Genomic DNA, 15,330 nt, shown 5'->3' with positions numbered 1-15,330 from the left:
CGGTATGTGGGATCTTCCCGGACCACGGCTCGGACCTGTGTCCCCTGCATTTGCAGGTGGATTCTTAACCACTGCGCCACCAGGGAAGTCCCTAAAAACCTACTTTTAATTACCACTTGCCTTCTAAGCTCAATCATTTGAAGTGAAAATTTAAAACCTTTTCCATTGTTATCCATTTAAATCTTTGTCTGTAGAAGAAAGCAGTTTATGAGAAACACAGCTGCGCACTGTGAGTGCTGCAGTGTGGGCTCTCTTTGAAGCAGACAGTCTTGCATGAGTGTTGTGAGCCTCCCCTAACACAAGCCTAGAGAGGTGCCCATTGCATCTGGCGAGAGTCCAGACCAGGACGAGCTGGGCGTGGAGCCTGAGGAGCTCACCTTCTGCGAGGTTGGAAGGGCGTCACCACTTTTCACTGAAGCCGTTTAAACATATTCATTCCTCTCAGAAGGGAGTCCAGTTTAAAGAGAGATTTTATTTATCCTGTTATATACTTGGTAAATAGAATACAGCCTTAACAGGATACATTTAGATCTAAAAAGTAAATTAAAAGTTTTGCTAGGGAATCAGATGACAAGGCATTTTTGGTTTTGTGTGAATCTTGTTCTCTAGAGAGAAGAGTCAGTAACATATCTATGACGTGTAGCTTTCAGACATGATCTAGAACACTGCCGAGCACTTGGCAGTAGAGGGGCTTAGTCATTCCATGTGGAGTGACCAAGGCTCAGCACAGGCCCCGGCGCGCTCCTCCTCATGTCCACAGCCCTGGGAGGAACCAGTGTTTGCCAGGCAGAGGTCTCACGAGAAAGAGATCACATGTCTATCTCTGTAGATTCACTGCAGACTCAGTTTGATTTTACTGTTTACTGTTGGTAGTGTTATGGGGTGAGAAAGTCTAACTTGAGATGGATACTAGGATGCCTTTCCTTCCTTTGTATATGAAATTAATGCTGCATTTTCCCATATAATAAGGTTTTTTTAAAAAATAAATTTGTTTTTGGCTGCATTGGGTCTTCCTTGCTGCACGCGGGCTTTCTCTAGTTGTGGCGAGTGGGGGCTACTCTTTGTTGTGGTGCGTGGGCTTCTCATTGTAGTCTTGTTGCAGAGCATGGGCTCCAGGTGCATGGGCTTCAGTGGTTGTGGCTCGTGGGCTCTAGAGCACAGGCTCAGTCATTGTGGCACACAGGCTTAGTTGCCCCATGGCATGTGGGATCTTCCTGGACCAGGGTTCGAACCCATGTCCCCTGCATTGGCAGGCGGATTCTTAACCACTGTACCACCAGGGAAGCCCTCCCATATAGGTTTTTAGTGGTTAGAGAGTTGGAAAGGAGACTCGAATGTCCTAGAATATGACTCAGCAGCAAGTTGTTTCTATGCCTTCCCTTTCTAATGCTGTTTTACTCTTTTGCCCAATTTATACAACTTTAATAATTGGAAAATAGTTTAAAATATGGGACCCTCTTTGTCTTACATTTCAAAACTATTTACTGTTTGTCACCAATAGATTGCCTACAGGCCTTATTCCCTAAAGTAAAATATAGAAATAACAAAGTTACTGTCTTCCAGATAATACGTGCTTTTGTTCCACTTAAAAGCACACCTTAAAAATGGTGGGAATTAGAGCAGGGAGAAGTCTTTGATAGCACAGGGTAAGTGCCCCAGAAGCAGGCAGTTGTCACCCAGTCTTACAATCTCTTGAGCCACATTGATGCTGGGAGAGGTGAGGAGACAGCAGCCCTGACATCACCTCCAAAGCAAGATAGGAGTTGCCAGGATTCCAAGCCAGGGCTAGAAGAGCAGGCTCCGTCTGGGTCTGTGCACATGCTGCAGCTCAGAGATTGAGTTGTCTCCTTCAGGGTATCTAATGGGATTCCTGTCACTGGAATATGTACCTCTGAAGACGTAGCCTACCGTGGGACTTCCAGGTCTCAAGATAAATGTTGGTGGTTTTCAGCTTACAAGAATTTACCATAAGATTGGCGTTAGGTGGTTTTGTGTGCATGTGGCATTATTAGATGAGAGAAATAGAGACCAAGGGAGTCAGCGTGGCAGCTCTGCCCACCTCGGTGCTCAGTGTCAGGCTCGGAAGGAGCACGTGTTGATCATGTATCCATATCGTGTTAGCTGTGGTGCTGCATCATTTCTGTGTTTTCACTCTGGACTTCTGTGCCTAGTCCCCTTTCTTTCAACAGAGCACCGCCACTTCTTTAGAACCCGCTGCTTTATTTCATTTCTTTGTTCAGCACCAGGAGTGGGCAGCGGGCCAAAGAGTGAAGCTTAGCCACACCGCTGCCCACCAGAGCCCCATGTGTGGAGGGTGGGTGGGCAGGGCCTAGCTGCGTTCCTCGTCTCCACCGGCTGCTGGTGTCCCAAGCTAAATGAGAGCCAGTGATGGTTTCTTTTGTAGACTGAAGTATGCTGAAATGGTGGATGTGTTTTTTGGTTGATGCTTTAAAATGACATTTGAGTTCTGTTTGCTGCAAACTTAGATTGATCGTTTTCTTTAATTTTTCTGTTGTGCTTGCTTTGCCATCACCTAGATTTCTTGGCTCTTATACTAGCTCTGACTACTTGGAAAGGAGCATCATGTGGTAAGACGGGGAATTGGTGTGAGGCTGTGACGTGAGGGTCCCTAGCTGTGGCACTGGCATTACGTGCACTTGCAGATGTTAACATCGTCTTCAGTGCTTAGTCCAAACATCCAAAATGAGATAATGGCGCAACTTTGAAGCTGATCATGACTAGACTCTTCGACCGTAGTCTTCTGTGAAAGTACATTCCAAGTGTCTGTGTGACTGCGTGTGCACGTAAAGCCGGTGCAGCTTTGGCTCTGCAGAGCTCAGAGGGCAGTGTTGGAATTATGGGTCCTGTTTTAAAGGTTTCTTATGTGTGAATTTTACATGTTCTATATTAACAATTGGCAATCTGAAAAAATAAGCATACATTCACAATTTGATTTAAATGAGCCTTAAAAATCAAGTAGTATTTGCTAATCTAGCAATTGCTAAACAAAAAATGGATCTGGTAAATCCAGGGCAAATTTTGAAGTAAAAAAAATGTCCAGTGTTACTGGAACACAGCAGTACCCTTTCATTTACAAGCTGTTTTTGGCTGCTTTGGGGCAGAGTTTGAATAGCTGTAACAGAGGCCGTATGGCCAAGAAGCTGATAGCATTTCCTGTCAGCCCTTGACTAAGGGCTTGCCAGCCCCCCTGGCCCATGATGTCACCTTCTGTGGTACCTAGCCTGCGCCAGAAGCTGGCGCTTCATGCCTTCTTAGGCACTACACCAGGAGGGAATCTAATGAGGATTTGGGCCAATAAATGGTTTTCAGAATATTTGGAAGACTTCATTAAACCTACCAGCCATTACTGTTTTTTGTAGACCACAGTGTTGAATAGTACAAGTATACCCCGAATTTCATCTGCCTTTTGGTTGCCATCTTTTGGATGTTTTACTAATATTCTTAAAATACCTGTGCTGTCTTTACATCTCTTGTGCTGATGACTGGTTGAACTCGTTTGTGTATTTTGTAGAGTACCCATACTCATAGGGGTAAACTGTGAAATTCTCCATTAAAAATAAAAATCTCAGGGATACTTAGAAGAATGGGAACTTGCTTTGTAAATGTGGATCCATCTGCAGGTGTTGGCATTTCCTCATTTTTCCACAGGGGGAAGTCTGGTGAGGCTGAAGCTGTGGACAGGCCGTTTGGGGAGAAGCGCTATGACCCACTGCAGGCCACACCACCCCCTCCGCCACCACCCGCCCAGTACAGCCAGGCCGCCCAGCCTGGCCCCAGCACCACCCTCAGCCTCCACTCACACACCAAGGGGACACTCGGCGAAGGTAGGCGGCTCAGGAGTTGGCAGGACCACTGTAATAGACTCATACTTACAAGATGAAAAGTACATGCTCGAAACCTCTGGGCTGAGAACAGCAAAAAATAAGGGTTTTGTTAAAAGTATCTCTTCTTTTTTATGATAATGACAGTTATATCAGACAAGCCTTTTAGCTAAATAGATTTTAATCTGCCTCCTTAACATAGCTTAATTTCTGGAAGTAGTTTTTGTTTACCAGTACGCCCCAAACTAAATGTTTGAATGGTGGTTTGTAAAAATTATGGTGATGTCTGTCTTCTCATGTGGATATAGGGTGGCCGTAGAGTTTCACATAGTATGTGTCCCTGAGCACTTCGTCTTTGCATTTGTGTTCCGTGGTGGTGGCTCATCAAGATAGATCCCATCAGCTCCAGAGCGCTCACCTCAGGGTGGCATCCCTGCGTGTGCACTCACGTCTTCTCCTTCACATCTCTGAGCAGTAACTGTCTCTCTTCCTGGGCCACTGGCCCAGCTCCTCTCCCCCCTGTCCTGCTTCCTTCATCTTCCTCTCCCCTTCCCCATAATCCTTCCCTTTGCCTTCCAGCAAGTGCCACTGCCTCATGCCACCTTCCCAGCTCCACAGCCATTAGACGTCCTGGAAGGGACTGTTGGCCTCCACCCTCCCAACATCTCTCTTCTTATTTGATGCTTTCAAAGGATACACCACAGTTCACCCATCTCCTGGTGATGTTTTGCTACTAGAAACAGTGGTCCTCTGTATTTATGTAGGAGTCCAGTCCCAGGGGTATAATTTGATATTACTTTATGTTAGGATTTTCTTTACACACTATCATGTCTGCAGATAAAGTTTAAATTTTTACTCTCCAAACCTTATGCCATTTTTGCAGTGGTTGAGATATCTAGTAAAATGTTGAGTTGAAGTGATGGTGGCAGACATCTTTTGCTAGTTCCCCATTGTGGGGAGAAAGGATTGAATGTTTCACCGTTACAATGTTAGCTGTAGGGGTTTTTGTAGGTGCCTTTTATTATGTTTAGAATGATCCCTTCTAGTCCTAGTTTGCTGAAAGCATTTTGTCAACTGTTTTTTTCTTGTATGTACATTGTCCCTCAGTATCCACAGGGGACTGATTCGAGGACCTCCCCCCTTCACCCCCATCCCACCATGCACACTGAAATCTGCGGATACACAAGTCCCCTGTGTAACTGGTGTAGTACAGTCAACCCTCTGTGTCCATGGGCTCTGCATCCGCAGATACAGAGGGCCAAACGCACTAAGATGATCCTAAGATTTGTCTCCTTCATTCTGTTTCTGTAATAAGTTATCTTACTATGTTCGTAAGGAGCTTTGGTTTATTCCTTATAATGTCCTTGTCTAGTTTTGGTATCAAAGTTGTGCTAGTTTCATGAAAGAGAGATGGGACGTGTTCCCTCTTTTTCTCATTTCTGGAAGAGTTTGTATAGCACTGATATGATTTTTTCCTTAATTATTTCATAGAATTCAGTTGGTGCTATTTTGCACTGCCACCAGCGGTACAGAGGGTCCCTGACTTATGACGGTTTGACTTTACGTGGTGCAGAAGCGATACACATTCACTAGAAACTACTTCGAATTTCGATCTTTTCTCAGGTTAGCAATAAGCAATACAGTTTCTTGTGAAGCTGGCCAGCGGCTGTGAGAAGAGCCCTCCAGTCAGACGCTGCATCATGGGGGTGAATAACTGACACACTTTGAACTGTCCTGGACCCAGACAGCCAGTCTGTTTTTTACTTACAGGACAGTATTCAATAGATCACTTGAGATATTTAACACTTTATTATAATATTTTGTGTTAGATGATCTTGCCCAACTGTAGGCTAGTGAGAGTATTCTGAGCATGTTCAGGGAGACTGGGCTGAGCTACAATGTTCTGGTAGGTCCCATGTATTAAGCACATTTTTGACTTTGAACCTCCCCTGGGAAGTCAAGGAAGATCTGTACATGGAAATTTCTGTTATTCCACATCTTTGCCAATGCTTGGCATTACCAAACTTGTAAGTTTTGCCAATTTAATGGATGTGAAATGATGTTTTTTGGTTTTGTTTTGCATTTTCCCAATTAATAGTGATGTTGAGTATCTTATTGTATGATTACTGGTTAGTCTAGTCTTGTGTTTTTGCTTGTTCAGATCTTTGCCTATTTTCCTGTTGGTTGATTGTTTCTTATGGATGTATAGGTATTCTTCATAGGTTTTGGATCCTAATTTTTTTTTTAAATCAGTTATACATGTTGTAAATAGCTTCTGCCAATCTGTGACTTTTCTTTAATTATGGTGAGTTTTGTAGTACTGATTTTTTTTATTTTTTAACATGGCCAGTTTTGTCATTCTGTTTCTAATTTATTGTGGACACTGGAGCGGGGTCACTCCAATGCCAGCCTCTGGAGGCCAGGACTCCCAGCCACATGACCCTGACTCCAGGCAGCAGGTACATGAACACTGTCCCGGGTGTCCCTGCTACCTCCTGGCCCCTCAGCATCACACACAGCCACCAGGGGTCAAGAGTGTCCTCAGACTGCTGACCCAGACCCAGTCATTGACTCTGACACCAGGATAGGTTAAGATGAGAGGGACATCAAGTGACTGTTAGAACTTGTGTCAGGAAGGGTGTTTTGGTTTTTGTTTTCTGTATGGATGAAAAATTGTTTCAAGATTTTAGTTTAACATGGTCACCACGGTCTCCTACAGAATATCACTTGATACTTTCATGAATGAATTACTCATCTGGATAGATTTTATTGACCCATTATAACATCTTTTCCATATCACAAACCATTACAGTCAGTTAGAGATGGGTTTGTAATTCTTTTTTTTGTTCAAGCCACCGAATGTACTTTATTGTTTTTCTTATTGAAGTATAGTTGACTTTTAATATTAGTTGGGGTTTTTTTGTTTTTTTGTTTGTTTTTTTTTTTTGGCGGTACGCGGGCCTCTCACTGCTGTGGCCTCTCCCGTTGCGGAGCACAGGCTCCGGACGCGCAGGCCCAGTGGCCATGGCTCATGGGCCCAGCCGCTCCGCGGCATGTGGGACCTTCCCAGACCGGGGCACAAGCCCACGTCCCCTGCATTGGCAGGGGGACTCTCAACCGCTGCGCCAGCAGGGAAGCCTATAATATTAGTTTTGATGTACAACATAGTAATTCAATATTTTTACAGATTATACTCTGTTTTCAGGAAGTTTTTGAAATAAATACTTACATGTGTGTGTTTTTCAGGTAATTCCATGTCATTGGATTTTCAGAGCTCTTTAGTGTCCAAACCAGACCCACCTCCATCTCAGAATAAGCCAGCAGCTTATAGACCAGCCAACCGAGAAGACGCTGCCCAGCCTGCTTTCTATCCCCAGAAAAGTTTCCAAGATAAAGCCCCAGCTAATGGGGCCGAACAGACTCAGAAAACGATCACTCCAGCATACAATCGATTCACACCAAAACCATATACAAGTTCTGCGCGGCCATTTGAACGCAAGTTTGAAAGTCCTAAATTCAGTCACAATCTCCTGACGAGTGAAACTGCACATAAACCTGACTTGTCTTCCAAAGCCCCCACTTCTCCGAAAACTCTGGTGAAAGCACACGGTTCCACGCAGCCTCTGGAGTTTGACAGTGGAGTTGAGACGTTCTCTGTCCACGCAGATAATAAGCCTAAATATCAAGTAAACAGTATCAGCACGGGGCCTAAAGCTGTGCCCGTGAGGTAAGATTTTTGCCTTTTTCTTGGCCTGGTGATGTCTGTCACATGAGTTGGGTGTAGTTTTGGGAACCTGACTGATGATTTCAACTCAAACTTTTAAGCTGAATGGTGTTGTCCAAAATGTTGGAATGACTAAAGGTTCTGCAAGAGGCACTAAAGCTGGTGCTCATTATCTCCATTGTGTAAGAAACCAGGCTGAGAGGCACTGTATTTCACTAAGGGTCACACAGCCGTGCTCAGGGAGCCTAGACCCAGCCACTGGTCTGGCTTCTGACCTCAGAGCCAGACTCCTAACCAGCCCTGGCTTGCCATGACCTCTGACCTCCAGCTGGGGAGGCACGTTTGGAGAATATCTCAAAAATAAGAGTATCTGTATTCCTCATCCACTGTTTATTCAACAGTGAGTTTGAAAAGAAGTAAAGATGTAATAACCTCAAAATGGTTGTTTAAAAACCTTTCTTGGGCTTCCCTGGTGGCACAGTGGTTGTGAGTCCGCGTGCTGATGCAAGGGACGCGGGTTAGTGCCCCGGTCCGGGAGGATCCCGCATGCCGCGGAGCGGCTGGGCCTGTGCTCCACAACGGGAGAGGCTACAACAGTGAGAGGCCCGTGTACTGCAAAAAAAAAAAAAAAAAGAGCTTTCTTAATAGTTTTGGTCAGATGGCTGAGCAAATGAGATGAAGCCAGCCTACCTGGAGCCACGCTCCCTACACCCCCTCACTCATCTGCACAGTGACCGACCAGACCCGTGCTAGCCACGCAGAAACCTCCCTAAGCCACTGACGCAGAAAGTACTCGCGGGTCACCTGCAGGCTGCCTCCTGAGCGGAAGGACAGCCAGGGGGATGTGGAGGAGCAGGCCCCCCTCACAGGGGCCCTGTGGTACCATTGCCCTGGGGAGCCCATCCCCACCACTCTGGCCACGGAAGAGTGAAGCCGCAGCTCCCTGTACTTACTTTCATTTTGTTGGCCCATCTTTCTGCTCACCTTTAGTCCTGGCTCAAAACTGCTTCAAGAAGTCCTGAGAACCTGCACTTTTGAAGGAGAATTGGTACCACATCCCCTCTGCCTCAGGCGTCTTTGTGTGAACCACATGAATGGACCATCTCCTCTCCATGAGCGATTGCCCACACCAGAGTGTTTATTACCTCACGGAACTGGGCGTCTGTGCTTAGGGAGTGGGGAGCCATAGTATGCACACCAGAAATCCTCAGGAGAGAGCAAGCCTAATTAGTGTATTTTATCAGGTCTAAGATGCCATGAGATGCACCACTGTCTTACGTATCACTAAGAAGGAAAAAACATGCTACCAATTAAACCATGATGTGCCATCAATTTTAAAACACCAGTTTCATGGATGTAAAGTATTGGGTGAGCAATGTATCAGGCTTTGCATGTTCTGATTGCAAAAATCAGTAATGAAGGGAACTTAACTAGTTACCTTTAAAAATGACATTGACTTCTCGAGGAAGAATATGCTTAGTTATCCCTGTGAGTAAAGTCTGTCGGTCACTGAAAACTTATCAAAGTAAGTAACTGCTTGATTATATGGAGAGATAAAAATAGAATGAACCCACTGACTAGACTAGCAGTGAAAGCTCCTGTAATGTCACTAGGAATGTACTCATTAGCCATTTCTGAACTCTCAGTCCCTCAGCTGTAGAAGAGGATGAAGATGAGGATGGTCACACTGTGGTGGCCACCGCCCGCGGCGTATTTAACAGCAACGGTGGGGTGCTGAGCTCCATAGAGACCGGCGTTAGTATAATTATCCCACAAGGAGCCATTCCTGAGGGAGTCGAGCAGGAAATCTATTTCAAGGTCTGCCGGGACAACAGCATCCTCCCGCCTTTGGATAAGGAGAAAGGTGAGTGTGTGGTTTCCTGCTTAGTTTCAGTAACTCGAGTTGCCCTGTGTGCTCTTCAAAGCTTATCGTGCTCAGTAGACAGGAGACCTCTTTTCTGCTCCCACCCTGGCTGCCCTCAAGTTCCTTCTACTAGGGAGGGCCTCTCAAATGAGCACTGTGGAGAGGGGAGCCTGTGCTACCTTCATTGTGACAGTGACAATAGGGGGCGGGTCATGGGCACTCCTGTACTTGCCAGCCAGTCTTAGCTGACCTCACCAGATTTGTCTTTGAATCGTTCCTGCTTTGCAGCTCTAGAGCTGGATTAGGTAACACCCACTCCAAAGGCCTTGCTCTGTGCCGCCACCTGCTGGTGGAATGTAAGGCTCTCGGGTTAGGTCCTAGCATAAGTGAACACGCCGCAGAAGAGGAAGCATCCCCATCGGCTGTCGCGGTGTGTGTTTCTGAGCTGCTTCAGGAATCTAGGAATGCTCTTATTTTTCACAGTCTTCCAGATCTATCAGGATGATATGATAATGAACCATGTTGCAACTTCTTTTAGAATACTTTAGCTCATTTTTGTACATTTTGCCAGAATACTAACATGTTGGCTCTCCTGCATGAATCTCTTAAACCAAGTCTGTAGCAAATACAGCATTAAAAACACAAGATATAAGTAACATTTGTAAAATGTTTGAGTATGTCTTACACCATAAGAATGCTGTGATTGAATGAAGTAGCCACCAGCAACGTTGTGGCTATTTTAATTGAAACGGGCTAGAAGTGTAAAATACATACCAGTTTCAAAGATTCAGTATGTTGCTCACATGTTGAAATAATGTTTTGGGTATATTGGGTTATATAAAATATTAAACTTGACTTCAACTGTTCCTTTTTAATGTGGCTACTGGAAAATATTAAGTTACATCTGTGGATCCTGTTACATTTTTCTTCGTCAGTGCTACTATAGAGATCTAACCCTCTTTGGCTTTAAAGCATATGGTTAGAAGGAGCGTGAGAAGAACTGTGGGTCCAGAAGGAAGCCAGCCATCTAACCTGTCTCCCCCTGCCCCGCCCCAGGTGAGACCCTGCTGAGCCCCTTAGTGATGTGCGGGCCCCATGGCCTCAAGTTCCTGAAGCCCGTGGAGCTGCGCTTACCACACTGTGCGTCCATGACTCCTGACGGTTGGTCTTTTGCTCTAAAATCATCCGACTCCTCGTCGGGTATGCTGTCTTCACTCTGTCCTTTGGGGGCTTTGGGTACTGTCGTTGATTGACCCCTGGGCTGACGGAGCTACCCGTACTGTCTGTGCACAGATCCTCCCTCTGTTCCTGTGGCCTTGTAGGCATCACCAGTGTTTTGGAGTTTATTTGTGGTGCATATATTGTAAATGAAAACTGAAAGGTAGAGAAGCTTCTGTCTTGTAAACATTGATGATTTGGCCAAAGGTTGACTGTTTCTTGGTGTTCAACAAAATTATTTGTTCTGTCAAAATTTTTAAGATGAGGTGGGAGAATTGATATTGTCCTACATATATATGCATTTTCATCTTTATACTAAAATGATTTGATTCCTTTATGTAATAATTTCTATTTTTGGTTACTATTTCTCAGTCTACGAAGTGTATATATATATACTTTGTAGGTGTGTGTGTGTGTGTGTATACACACACACAGTAGAGAAGCTTGAAAGATAAAAGACCTTACACTGTGATCATACTTGGCCATGGTTTTTCCATGTAAAACTCAAAATAATTTCTGTAATACACTTTAAAAATGGCTTTTTGCTGTCGAGATCATAATTTCAAAGCTTCCATTTCCATTCACATTTCTCACTTCCTTGGGTGACTAAGTCAGACTAAAGTCAGAACTTTCTGTATTTATGGCATAGAACACTTTAATTGAACCTGATGTAGAAAAAAATAATTTAAAGTTCTGAATTTTTGATAAATCAGATGAGCATTATACAGTTTTAGTTTGGTACAGTATGAAATAGAGTTTTATGGTATAAAGAACATATTTTAATATTACCCAACATAAAATATTACATATATTCATTCACAAGTACCCCATTTTCTGGGAAAAGTTCTTCAAGGACTCCACTGAGAAACATTTTATTAGCCTAGTTTGAACTAATGAATTACATTAATAAAACTGCATTTAAAACATATTCTAGGGCTTCCCTGGTGGCGCAGTGGTTGAGAATCCGCCTGCCGATGCAGGGGACACAGGTTTGTGCCCCAGTCCAGGAAGATCCCACATGCCGCAGAGCGGCTGGGCCCGTGAGCCATGGCCACTGAGCCTGTGCGTCCAGAGCCTGCGCTCCGCAATGGGAGAGGCCACAACAGTGAGAGGCCCGCGTACCACAAAAAAAAAAAAAAACCACATATATTCTAAAAGTCAGGTTTTAGTGTGGGCTGCTAGCCCAAAATAGGTTGAGGGTCCTTAAAGTAACTATCTGTCATTACTTGTTTTATAAGCGATTTTTTTCCAGATAAGAAAAAAATCAGTACGCTTTGTATAATTTGTTTTGTGCCACAGAACATAAGTTATTTTGTTAGATTGAAACAACTTACTTTTTCTTGTGTTAAATTTGAGTATGTACACCTAGAAGAGAAATGTAATTTTATGTAATTCTGTGTGGCTTTGGAATGCTTTTGCTACTATAAATTTCTGTTTTAAAAAGTCAAGGGTAGATTTTAATAGCTACTGACTTAATTCCAAGAAGTATTTATTAGTATATTGGAAAGAATTTTGAACCTAAAGATAGTTTTTCCCAAGAGTTGTCATTACTGTGTCTCATTGCTTAAACAATTTATCTGCAGTATTGCATAAGCTCACGTGTATCTGTGAAGTTAAACCCCTCTGTTTTAAACTGCTAAGCCCACCATGACTCAGACATCGCTTAGGTAACAGACAGCTTACAGTCTTCGGGGTGTTTAGCAGCCTCCCTGGCCTCCACCCACTAGATGCCAGTTGTGACAAGCAAAATTGCCTCCAGACATTGTCCCCTGGGGGGCAGAACTGCTCCTACAGGCAGCAGCTTTGACTGTCATTTACCATGGACACAAGAGATGTACGGCTGTCCCAGTGTTCTTTACGATGAGTCCACTGCCAGGGCTCCTTAGCTGTAGCTGCAAATCTCAAATCACCTGGTAAAAAGCTGGTTAAAAACTCCAAAGCCCAGGTCCTGCTTCAGTCTTACTCAGTTCAGTGACTTTTGGAAGCATCATGAATGGTTTTGTTGTACAGCAGGATCAGGGCTAAGAATCTCTGGCCCAGTCTCAATGAAATTTTTTTTTTTTTGTAAAGGGGAGGAGACTCCTTAAGAACCGAATTCTGCAGAGTGTTCAGGGTTTCATTTGGTCTGGCAAGTGTGAGAAATGTGTTCTCATACTCAGCTCAAATGGGGTGATCATATAATTATTGTCTAAACTTTTGAAAGTGAAAGAAGGGTACTTGTAATAAGTGTTTGGACTCGGACAAACTGGAACTGTCCCAGGCACATGATCACCCTAACTTTTATTCATTTTTTAAAAGGCTCAAACTTGAAAACAAAAAAAAATTTTTTAAAGAGACAGCTTTTGGATCATTAGATTCCAGTGGGTCTCCAATGAAGTAAATATATAGCAGTAACAGTTTTGGTACAAGTGCATTATGCTGAAGACAGAGAGGAAAATTGTATCTAAATATGTATGTTTATGTTTGTCCCATGATTGCAAAGCATTAGAGATAGCAGTTTAACCAACCAGAAATGACATGAACTTTTTTTTTCTCTCATAGGTGATCCTAAAACCTGGCAAAACAAGTGTCTTCCTGGAGATCCAAATTATCTTGTTGGAGCAAACTGTGTTTCTGTCCTGATTGACCACTTTTAATTCTTAAAATATAGGAACTTGATTAAATAATGTGAAACTGGGTTAAACTTACTAAATCTAAATGGAACCACTCCATCAAGTATTATACTTTTCCTAGAATTGATACTGCAGTGTGTTAGTATCACACACTTTGTTTGAACTGGAGAGGCTGAGTGAACATACCCTGAACCACGCTCGGGAAACATGCTGCCTGCTGCATGTTGGGGGTTGGTGTTGGCTACAGGCTCCAAGATGTGATGCTTTGTAATGAGTTTTGTACTTTTATATGGTCACTGCTTAACTTCACATATTGATTGATTTCCGTTAAAATACCAGCCAGTAAATGGGGTGCATTTGAGTTCTGTTCTTTCCAAAGTACACTGTTTCAGACTTTATTATGGCCCTGGCCTGGCATACACATTTTTATTATGCATGAGGTAATCACACGTTTTTAAAAAGCACCTCAAATGTATAACCAGTGTAGTGGATTTAACAGAAATGTACAGCAAGGGGAATTTATAGTTTTTTGTGTTTTTTTGGTGGGGCGGGGCAAGTGAAGACAATTACTTACTGTATATGAAAACTCATTTTTCTTAGGGAAGGACACCAAAGCATGTGAGACTGGTTCTGTGGCCTCTTTGGATCTATAAGTTAACCATATCACCATAGACATACTAACCAGCAGGAATGCCTTACCCTTGTGTTTTTAATTCTTAGATCGTTCTGTGTATTACTAAGTTTTTATGGCTTTTGTGCACATCTAGATACTGTATCATGAAAAGATTGAGTAAATTGTGGATTTGGTGGTTTCAGAAATGTGTAATCACCCAGAAGAAAATAATGGTGTGATTTGGGGTGGTTTTTTTTGTTTTGTTTGTTTGGCAAGGGGCAGTGGTGGTTTTCTCTTTTTTTTTTTGGCTATGCATTTAAAAACTTTTGATGTTTTAAGGATGCTTGTACATAAGGCGTGCATACCACTTTGTTCTTGGTTTGTAAATTAACTTTTATAAACTTTACCTTTTTTATACATAAACAAAACCAAGTTTCTTAAGGCTACCTTTGTATTCTCTCCTGTACCTCTTGAGCCTTGAACTTTGACCTCTGCAGCAATAAAGCAGCATTTCTATGACACACACAAGGTCAGTTTTTTAAGAAAAAGAATGCACAGTTGTTACATTTTTAAATGCTGCATTCAAAAGACACAGTTACTCAGAATTCTCTAGTTTGAATAAATTCTTGCAAAGTATCCCTATTGTAATTTGTGATATGATGCTGTGCCCTAAAGTGTATTTTTTTACTAATAGACAATTTATTATGGCACATCAGCACAATTTCTGTTTAGATAATACACCACTACATTCTGTTAATCAATAGGTGTGACTGAATTTCTTTTGCAGTTATTAAAAAAAAATCTCAAATTTCTAAATCTGCAGAATAAAACTTTTTAAAATAAAATGCTGGTTTGGTCTGTTTGCCCACTATTTCTAGTATTGTTTAACTTGATAATCCTAGTTTAAAATCCTGGACGCTGATCCTCATCACCCAGTTGCCTGCTGCCACGTTGGTCCTGGTGGGGGTGGGGGATTTGGAGTGAGCCCCTGTTGCCAGTGCATCCTGGCAGAAGACAGAGCAGGAGAAGGGGGGGCAGGCAGAGTCTTCCCACTGTGCCTGTAAGTGTATGTGGAGGTATGTGTTTATTCGTGTTCTGTAGGGCCAACTTGTATATGGTTTTTTCTCCTCCCTTATAGTTTTTAGAAAAACATATTGGGCCGATTGTGGGGATATGATCTGCAGTTCGTGCAGATGCCACCAGAAAGTTACCAGAGCTAATCAATGAATTTAGTAAAGGCAAAGGATACAAAATTAAACAGAAATCTCTTGCATTCCTATACACTAAACAATGAAAGATCAGAAAGAGAAATTAAGGAAACAATCCCATTTACCACTGCAACAAAAAGAATAAATTATCTAGGAATAAACATACCTAAGGAGGCAAAAGACCTGTATGCAGCAAAGTATAAGATACTGATGAAATAAAGATGACACAGATGGAGAGATAGACCATGT

The 15,330-nt window shown here is 43.0% G+C and overlaps 1 protein-coding gene across 13 annotated transcripts in view; it reads left to right on the top strand.

Moving 5' to 3' along the window:
* TJP1 (tight junction protein 1) overlaps positions 1–14,718 on the top strand; it is a 257,714-nt gene extending 242,996 nt beyond the window's left edge. For 6 of the 13 annotated variants that reach the window (XM_067030106.1, XM_067030109.1, XM_067030110.1 and 3 more), the window contains 5 exons: positions 3,670–3,845; positions 7,089–7,569; positions 9,213–9,430; positions 10,487–10,630; positions 13,190–14,718. In XM_067030106.1, coding sequence (XP_066886207.1) covers positions 3,670–3,845; positions 7,089–7,569; positions 9,213–9,430; positions 10,487–10,630; positions 13,190–13,284 — 1,114 coding nt within the window. In that variant the 3' untranslated portion in view covers positions 13,285–14,718. The remainder of the gene's footprint in view (positions 1–3,669; positions 3,846–7,088; positions 7,570–9,212; positions 9,431–10,486; positions 10,631–13,189) is intronic. The other 7 variants (XM_067030107.1, XM_067030111.1, XM_059056821.2 and 4 more) reach the window with 2 other exon arrangements.
* Positions 14,719–15,330: the final 612 nt, after the last annotated feature.

This window comes from Kogia breviceps, chromosome 3 (assembly GCF_026419965.1).
Source record: "Kogia breviceps isolate mKogBre1 chromosome 3, mKogBre1 haplotype 1, whole genome shotgun sequence".
In the NCBI taxonomy this organism is placed as follows: Eukaryota; Metazoa; Chordata; class Mammalia; order Artiodactyla; family Physeteridae; genus Kogia; species Kogia breviceps.
This window is presented reverse-complemented; position numbering and strand designations above follow the sequence as displayed.